Source organism: Aristolochia californica, unplaced genomic scaffold, assembly GCF_029961685.1.
Source record: "Aristolochia californica isolate CCGP_79_NKW_82.1479 unplaced genomic scaffold, dmAriCali1.0.hap1 SCAF_10, whole genome shotgun sequence".
In the NCBI taxonomy this organism is placed as follows: domain Eukaryota; kingdom Viridiplantae; phylum Streptophyta; class Magnoliopsida; order Piperales; family Aristolochiaceae; genus Aristolochia; species Aristolochia californica.
In genome coordinates, this window is record NW_027181771.1 from 33759540 (window position 1) to 33769444 (window position 9905).

At 40.2% G+C, this 9905-nt stretch overlaps 1 protein-coding gene across 1 annotated transcript; it reads right to left on the bottom strand.

Moving 5' to 3' along the window:
- Positions 1-1937: 1937 nt before the first annotated feature.
- Positions 1938-5678, bottom strand: LOC137942558 (uncharacterized). Its single transcript, XM_068788257.1, has 3 exons — positions 5184-5678; positions 4053-4181; positions 1938-3946 (listed from the first exon to the last, which is right to left on the bottom strand). Exons 1-3 carry the CDS (start codon positions 5601-5603, stop codon positions 2363-2365), a joined length of 2133 nt encoding a protein of 710 aa, XP_068644358.1. The 5' UTR covers positions 5604-5678; the 3' UTR covers positions 1938-2362.
- Between the last annotated feature and the right edge of the window lie 4227 nt (positions 5679-9905).

Sequence of the window (9905 nt, forward strand, 5' to 3'; positions counted from 1 at the left end):
ACAAATACAAGTATTCAAACAAAATTATCAGTCGTCCCCTATGTGAAATTGGGTCCAAAGCCTATCCCAAAATGATTAGCCAACTTAAGAAACCTCTTTCCCAACTAATAAACTCAAGATCTTTGTACTCACTAATCCATGTGGAACTATTCCTTAACACTCCTCATCACGTGTAAACCTTCTTTTATAGCTCTACAAGTGGATAATTAAGGTGTAGGCCCACATATAAGTATCCGCTCTGATACCATGTGAAGTTGGATCCAAGGCCCGTCCCAAAATGAATAGCCAACTTATAAAACCTATTTCCCAACTAATAAATTTAAGATTTTTGTACTCACTAATCTATGTGGGACTATTCTTTAACACTCTTAAATGCTCTCCAGTACAGGTCTTCACCCTCTTCTACCTTTTAATCTAGCGAGGACCCTTTCGTTCCTCTTTATCATATCTATCAGTTGTTCGATTGAGCCATGGTTGTTGTCCTTCAAAATATGATTCAGTTTTGGGCGGGTTACCACTATTCTCAACCTCACAACATTTCTGGCCTAGAATTCGCCATTATTTGCAACAACACTATCTCCTACAGTAAACCTCATCACCTTCTTCTTACCGGTCACCACTTCAGGTGATTTTGATGACGGAGTTGAGGTCTTGCTTTCCATAGTCTCCATTTCCTTCGGTATTGAAAGTACTTTGTTCGCGATGAAGCAATTCCCCATCACACAACAATAAATGATTTGTACAATTCAAGTAATGCAGTTGAGAGAGAGAGAGAGAAAGAAGACATTGTTAACTTTATAAAAAAAGAAATCCTTCACTGAATTGATATTTTAATATGAGTAGATGAATCTCTATTTATAATAGAGGAAAGTAGTAGAGTCTAATTACAATTAAACTACCCTTGTCCCAATTACACCCAAACTTTAACACTTAAATATGAGTCATAACATAATTAAATAAGTCAACATAAATAGAAGACTAATATAACTAAAATATATTTAAACTTAGACTTCTGTAAACCTCACTTCTTCTCTAGAAGACAGCTCATGCCAACAGACAGGTTATCAGGAAGAAGAAATTCTGGGTAATGCCAAGATTAAAGAAGAAGAGAAGAAGAGTAGTTGATTTGACGATGAAACTAAGGGAAGTCTTGGAGAGGTGGGATTTAGACTAGACTCACTAGATAGGGTTGAGAAGTGAAGAGAGTTTGGCAATATAAATCAATAATCTCACATGGGTTGCCGATAATTAAGTCGTAAATTAATAGGAGATTCAGCTACTCTACGTCGTTTTCCTCAATTCATGCTCTGCTAGGATGTACTCAATATCGACAGTAAGATTGCTCGGTATCATTCTAGGCTCAAGACCCTCGAGAAGATTTTCTTAAACAGGCATAAAAATTTAGCTTCAGGGTTCATCTTGTTTGTTGTTGCAGAGTCAGACGGCTCATCTAATACGAAAATTACATCTAGTGCGAAACATGCGAAACGGTTATCTCAACCATCCAATCATGATCAACGACTATCTTATCCTGATCAACGGCTAACCCAACCGTCCGATCAACAACTGACGGTTGTGATAACTGTTTTGCATGTTTCACATTGGATCAGTCGTGGGAGAGTTAATTGATAGCACTAAAATCAGAATTAATTCATCATAAAATAATTAATCAAAGTTAAGACTTGCTTAATTAAAAATCATAATTTTTTTCTCGAAGTTTTTGTTACCACATAGCTCAGATATGAATAGCATAGACAAAGTGAAAATTAAACAGAAAATGAACTCCACAGAGACAGAACAGACCCCTTTGATACCATGCTGACTAACCGAAATTAATATAATCTTATGTAGAATTAGTCCAGTAACAGATAAGTGTAATGAAATTGATGATTGGATTGATTAAAATTGAAAATTGTTGGTAGCAGTGACTCGCTGGCTGAATAAACAAATCTTAACAATTTTTATTTGAGGGGATACAACAAGATAACAACACATCTGGACGAGACGAGTGAATCTGTCCACATGTGAGCGAGAGGCACAGAGGCAACAAAAGTAAAGGCCAAGAAGATTTCTTACCCGGGCTCTAAATAATTCATTGGAGTACAAAAAGAACCAGACAGTGAGGTGGTCCACCAAAGAATGACCACTTGTAGTTTACAGATTTCTCAGTACCTGTTTTACAGAGCCCCATCAGCTCCATCAAAAGAAAATTTCCTCAACAGATCCTGGTCACCTTTATCAAAGAAGATCATCGATGTTAAGCAATGATCTCTACTTCGAATGTTATTTCCATTTAATCGAAGGCACCCTCTCAGACCAAATATCTCAAAGACTCATCAGATTCAAGAATGGATAGCACAACTCAAATCTTCTGTTTCAGTACATGACGCAATTGGATTTTCTGACTTTCCAGCCTTGCCTCCATGAGCTTTGCCTTCAAGCTGTTCTTCTGGGCACTCCGTGGCCACTCGATGCACCCTTTCATTCCTCGAGTTATATGAGGGTTTGTGGAATCAGGGGAGCTCCATTGCCCCGCACTAGGTGGGCTAAAACCCACTTCAGCCGACCTTCCATCAGGAGACATAAGCCCAGCAGAAATTCTTCCGTTTGATAGCCTCCCATTTGAAAGCCTTCCATTCATCACCTCCACTGAGATTGTCTTGCAGTTATCTCCGTTAGGTGGAGCTGATCTCCAGAATCTAGAAATAGATGATGACTTCTTCTTAGATGGCTTGACTGATGTAGAATAAACTTCACTTACTTCAGTGTTTAATGTTTCATTATCTGCATCTTCTCCCCATTCAGTTCCACTTCCAGAGAGTATGCTCTCTTCATGGTGCCCATTGACAGATGGATAGCTCCCCTCGGGTGAATTACTAGAACCCTGCTCTTCTCCATGACTAACAGTTTCCCACTCACTACCATCTTCGTCTATTTCCCCATTTCTATCAATGTGCCCATTAGCATGCCTCTGCACATGGTTGTCGTCAATCCCATTGATCTCTGGACTTACTGTATGAATCTTGGAGGCTCGGCTTGCCGGACTGTAGCCATAAGATGGATCAATCTCCCCATGAGCAATCCCAGACTGAAGGTCTTCAATTACTGAGAAGATATCTTCTGAAATAGGAGGCTCGTAAGTGAACTCCTTAATGTCTTGAATGTTTACCGAGCTTGCTACCTCTTTAAGCAACTCAGCTTCTTGTACTTCCATCACATCAGTAATGCTATTTCTTGATCTCAGAAAGTTCTCCAACTCCAATATAAGTTTGTTCAATTGTGAATATTTATCTTCAAGAGTCAACTTAGCCTCAATTAGCTTCATTTGAACCCTTTCCTCTCGCCAAACTTCGGCCATCTGTAACATCTTTCTCTCTTCTTCCATTTCTTCACGTATTTTTTCAGATTCCCTCCCAAGTGCTTCAAGTTCGGCTTTATCTTCACCAATTTCCTTTGCCAGCTCATCGCATACCTCCTCCATGAGCTCTCTGCCCTTTCTTTCTTTCTCATAATCTTGGAAGAATCTCTTTACAGACAACTTGGCTTCAGTAAGTTCATTCACCAATTTGGAGTTTACGATTTCCATTCTTTGACGATTTTTTCTCTCTCTGTTCAAGTCATCTTTGACATCCTCTATTACTGCACGAACTTTCTCATGTTCCCTGTTTCGCCAAGCTGCTTTTTCTTCTGACAGCTTTCTCAAGAAGTGGTCAAGCTTCTTCTTGGATGTCCTACGTTCAGTCTCAAGCTCGTGAATGCGTGTTCGAGCTTGTCCAAGCTCCGCCTGAAGCGCAGAGACGACTGAAATGGTACTGATCTGCTGGTCTTCAGGAAGCTTGAGCTGACCATGAAATCGAAACATATTATCTGGTGTTTTTGAGCCTGCCGGATCCCATTTTGTGGCCCTCTCCATGGCAGGATTGGGAAAGGTGATCGTAGGTTCAAGCTAGCATTAGGGAAAGGTCAAATAATCAGTTCAATTAAAGAAAACAACGATAGCAAAACAGAAAAAGAAGATCCTCAGACGATCAAAGAGGTGGAAACAGTCTTACCTTATACAGAACACCATTCTTCTGGTTAGTGACAGAAAGAGGACTCCGTATGTGATGCTTCACCACTGCATCATACTCTGCATTGTTCACATCATGGAGACCAGGAAGTTGGATATCCCTAGAGATAGGCTGCATTGAGCAATATAATAAGCTAAATGTTAAATAATTTACTCATTATTTGCTTACTATCAATTGGGAAAGGAATTCAACGCTCAAACCGTGTTGTTTTTCTTGAATACAGGCATACAAGATAACCAGACAACCATCGGATAAAGAATTATCCTGGTGTAAATCTTGAGCCAGTTCACAACTGCTTAAATTATTGACTAATTAGTTGACATTTGTGTCTGAAGACTGAACTGCAACAAGATATGGAGAAAGCCAAACGGACAAAATGCATAGTTAAGGAAGAAACAAGGTTTGTAAAACGAAAAAGAAAAAAAAACAAAAAATTCCTTTAAAATACCATGTTAAAAATAGGATGTAGGTATTCAGGTAAACGACGTGCAATCCAAATAGAAAACGAAGCAGGTAAAAAGAAGATATAAGACCAGAACAAAGCAAACTTGAATCAACAAAAAATTAAATAATGAGAATACGATAATCCACAAAACAGATATTTCCACCAATCGAAGAGTATCATTAGTTCGAAAGTAAAGCGTATCAAACAACAAAAATTATATGCAAGAAGGTCGAAAGAAATAAAAAATCCAGCCGAACCGAAAACCGAATGACAGAGTCACGAAATATAATAATAATAAAACTTAAAAAAACAGATCTTGATGAATCTCAGAAAGATGGGAACCATCCGTTAAGTAAAGCAAACAAAGTATGACGCTATTTGATTCAGCTTTTTCAACTAAAGAACATCCAACCCAATGAAAGCCCTAACAAAACAGATAACAAGCCTGAGGAAATACAGATCACTCAAAAGGACCAAAAGACAGTCTTTGCAGGTAGGACACCCAAGTAAGCAGCTTATACAGCACTGCCAGCGAAAATCTCGCCATTTTCACCAAAAGATCAAGGATTTCCACCAAGACAATAATATTTTTTTTGGAAAATGGCAAAATAAACAGTAAAAGGAACTTCTCTAATGCATCATTTGTTTCCAATCCAATCCTAACATACCTTCACCACACGCTGATCAGGCGACGATCTCTTACACCTTTCCAAACCAGAAACTTCCGGCAGCTGCAAATGCCAAAGTCCAGCCGCAAGCTTCCTCGCCGAAACCGAAGCATCCTCCCCATTCTTCGATTTCCTCCGAACTCTCGGTCCTCCTTCTGCTGACCTCCCCGCGTCCACCGAAACATCTCCATCATCGAACTTCCACCGTAGAAGCGGAGTCGCCGGTCCAGTTCTCCTTCCAGAACCCACGCCCTCTTTCCTCAACCTGACTCCAAAGCCCGAGGAGCTAGGGTTCCTAATCCTCCTCCGAGAACCTTTCAGCTCACTCCTCCTCCTGGGCGGTAGATCAGAGCCGCGAAACGAGGCAACCAAGTCGGAGGCCAAGATCGCCGCAAAATGTGGGTCTTCGGTTTCCGTCATATTCTCCGGCGAAGCCCGGCCGCCATATGCATGCAGGAGCGGAATCCCGATCTGTTGCGTAGAGCGCGAGACAAAGAGGAGTGCACAGAGGGAGGAAAGCAGAGAGCAGAGTCTCGAGCCTCAGCCTATGAGACGACAAAAAAAAAAAAAAAAAAGGGTTTTTCAGGGATTTTGTTGCCAACTTGGCAGAGACATACGCGAGCGTATCTCGCATGTCTATACGAAAACGTATCTCCGTGTAGTGGATATAGAAGGAAAACACCGTTGGAAAGTCAAAGAGTCAAATCACTATATAACGAAAATACCCTTACACATGAGGAAGGCTCTGTTTGTCACTGGCGATATGGACTAGGCATCATTTGGACTTGTCGCGTTGTGGTACAAAGCTAAAAGAAGGTTAGGAGAAGTGGACACTCGTGCGTCGTCACCTTCGCAATTATGGCAACCCATCATTCATCATGGCGGTGTTCTACGTGACCATGAGAGTCACGATATGGACAAACGACGAGAGGGTAAAAAGGACCGAAAAGGGTAAGAGGAGAGAATGGTCATTTAACTAATTTAATTATTCCACCGTAGATTATAATAGGACAGGACAGGGGCCAGGGGTATCCGAGGAGCGTTTAATGAAGGGACACGCGTCGTTATATGGGGAAGTACATGTGAGCGCGACGAGAGGTGACACGAGGGTGAGCCGAGACTAGGGACCCCCCACCCTATCCCGTGGGCCATTTAAATTGCCGCTTTGGATCTAATTCGGACAAATTTGGGAGTTAATGGCTCCATCTGTAAAACCAGAATCCTGTACCTGTTATTACAGACAGTAATGACATGTGGCCTGCTCTGTAACGGCTACGTGATTTGTATGAAAAATAACGATATTGCCCATGTTACCAAAACATTATAACTAATGAAGCCTGTGTAGGATAGAAACGGAGAGACAAAAGCACTCTTGACGTCTAACCATGAGTGACTGCTTACCCAGAAGACAAAAGCTTCGTCGTTATCATAGACGTGCTCCCGCATTACCCAGACCAAGCCATGTTCGATTATCGAAAAGATAATTGCAGCCTGTTTCTGGGTTGTCTATCCCTGCAGGTTTCTATTCTTTTCTGGGTTAAGAGACCTTGTTTGGAATCATCATTCTTCATCTGTTTTCTCAGAAAACTGTGGATAGATAGCTGACCTAGAGAACTCTCCTCCTCATTTGGCTCTCGTAAGGATTCCCCTGGTTTGACTTCTGACACGCTTCTTGATGAAAAGAATACTGATTAGATATGATTTACGAGGCAAACATCTCAAAAAGCAGAATGAACTCCATTAAGGATATGTCCCAACGTACCTACTCCATTATTATATCTGTTCTTCTCTATGTTTAAGGCATGTTTTCACATGAAGCTCACATGCATTTTATCGGTCAAAGGGGCTCACTTCCAAGATCTGGAGTCTCCTTTCTATTTAGTTTGAGGTTTAGATCGGGTTTCATGATTGAACTAAATTGTCATGTACTAGTGGAATTGTTCATTTAGGCAATTCTTCATACATTTGAATAGGTTACTTGTGGCTACTGTGTTTATGCAGATAGAAACTATAGGAAAAAAATGACTAGTAATAAATATTTTTGTTTGACCAAAATTTTCGAATCTTTTAACTATTTTTTTGGGATGAGAAATTTTTTTCAGCTTGATTTCTGTTAGAAGATGAGCTCAAACGCACACGTCCAAGAGGTGGCATCTTGGTAAATAATAAGGTTTCTCATAAAGATGACAAAATTATGTAATTATATGTTTATTTATGTCTCTTTTATTGTAAAGATTGTAGCCTTAAAGGCATTGTAGTCATTGTAACATATAATAAAAAAATTATAAATAGGGGCTATTGGCTAAGAGGTAGAGTATTAAGTTTTCTCCTCTGTTCTCAAACTCGTCCAAGCTCTCCTATCCCTTCTCTTGGTAGTCGAGTTCTGAACTCTCTTTCCTTTCTCTCTCTTCTCTTCATCAAAGGTTGATGACTTATATAGGACGTACACATATGAGTGTTCCTAATTCCGTCTCACAATGAGTCTCAAAAACCTCGAGTCTTTGGGGATCAACATGAGCCCAATTAATCAAAGTGGATCAATCTATGAACAAACCTATCCAACATATCTTGTTGACCGTTAAAAAAAACACTAATTCCAATTAATTTATTAGGTTAAACTAACCTTCCAATTGTGAAATTGGGTATAAGGCCCATCCCAAAATGACTAGCCTACGTAGGAAATCTATTTCCCAACTAATAAACTCAAAATCTTTATACTCACTAATCTATGTTGAACTATTCTTTAACACTTTTCCTCACATGTAGGCCATCTTTTGTGGCTCTACATGTGGATAATTTTGTTGGAGGACCACATATGAGTACTTGATTTGATACCATGTGAAGTTGGGTCTAAGTAGTGGTGGCTTCGAACCGGCTCGCAAGCGGCTCGAGTTCGACACAGTGCCAGCTCGGTTCGATTCGGTATCTCTCGAGCTCGAGATCCAAAATCGGCTCGTTTAAATTAACAAGCTGATCTCGACCGCAGCCAGGTTCGGCTCGACGGCTCGTTAATTTAACGAGCGGCGGATTCGCGGGGATTTGGGAAATTTTCGATAGTCTGCCATTTCCCATGCTGCTCTCTCTCCTGAAATTTTTTTTTTCGGTCTCTCTCCCACACTCTCGCTCTCTTGGTCTCCTCCTTCCCTTCTCTCCTCTTCCCACAAAAGAATGAGAAAGTAGAAGGGGTATTCTCTTCCCTTCCATGGAGCATAGAACCAGGGAGGATACCACCCCACATTGTTGAGATGATGGTAAAATGGGTAATCATTTAAAATTATTAGCCCTAAATATAAAATAACCTTAAACACTATCTTGGTTAATCAAACCTGTTGAAATTAAGAGATCTTTTCTCAGGTAATAACCGATAAGATCTTTTTAATTTCTGTATTTATGTGAAGCTTGGGATTATTTTTAGTAAATTAAGTTGAATTAGAATCAAGTCCAGAGTGATTAGGGGAAATTAGAAGAATTTTTTCAAGTCCTGGACCCATATTGAGCTATTCTTGACACTATTTTGAACAATCGATTTGCAGAGGTCCCGTGAAGTATAATAAACAGCGAGGTTTATGAAAGCTCCATTATTTTCAGTAGCTATTTCAATCTAAAAGCTCTCGTCAAAGGAAAAGAAAACAGTTCATGCCGACATTCGTGAACTTTGAAAGTGGCTCTAATGATCTCTTGGGTTCTGTATAACTCAGCGTCATTGCTACCTAGAGAAAGCTTTGAATGGGAATATAAATACGAGATAAAGCCTGCCATCCTTGTCCTCATCTTCAACAATTCTACGCTCGAACCCCATTTCCATTTCGAGCGTCCTCACGACTTGACTACTTCGAAGCTCAACCCTCGTGTTAGATAATGGACAACGATCACGTGTGATGCAGAAGAAAAATTACAGAAACGGAAACTCGAACTTCTATGTTAAACCATAAAAGAACCTGTAGTCGCTTTGTTCTCACTGTTGGGAAGAGGAGAAATGTGAAAAGAGTTTCACCCCAGTTATCTCATCCTTTATTCGATTCTCCGTCTGCTTGACAACAGGATTAAAGAAAACCGTTTCTTCAATTTTGGGTTTCGATATGATGCTGTTCTTGATCGAGGATAATGTAAGATCGCACGTCATTCTCAAGATCGTTGTCGGCTCAAAAGACAAACGATCCATGGTAGAGGACCCAGTCTGATCTCTTACATGGCTTTCGATCCCTGTTTCAGTCCCAAACGACATTCACACTCGATTGGAAATAGCAAAAGCAAGCTTTGGACACCGGGAAAATATGGGGTCATTTGTTTGTACTCTTCCATGCAGCTCGCACATTCCCAAGAGCCTTGGGTTACTGTTAGAAAGAAAAATTAACGAAACGAGAAGAAAAGGCAAAAGTCTAATGCTTATCCTCTCCGTGACTCTAAGATACCTTGCTTATGTAAGCATGTATTATAACTTCTGAATTTTCGTTAAGCAACCATTGTGTTCAGGTGTATGTGGAGGAGACATAAGATGAAAGATATCGTTGGAAAAGAGAGACATTACTAATGTGGTGAATAAGTTATCTTAGTTTATGTATTGCCCTAAGACTGACCACTGGGATGTTGTCAAGCGATTATTGCACTATCTCTGTGGGACTCTGGATCATGATATCGTCATACATCGATAATTTTTTTTGTCTATCCATGCGTTCTTTGATGCTGACTGGTCAGGAAATAAGGATTATTTTCACTTCCACT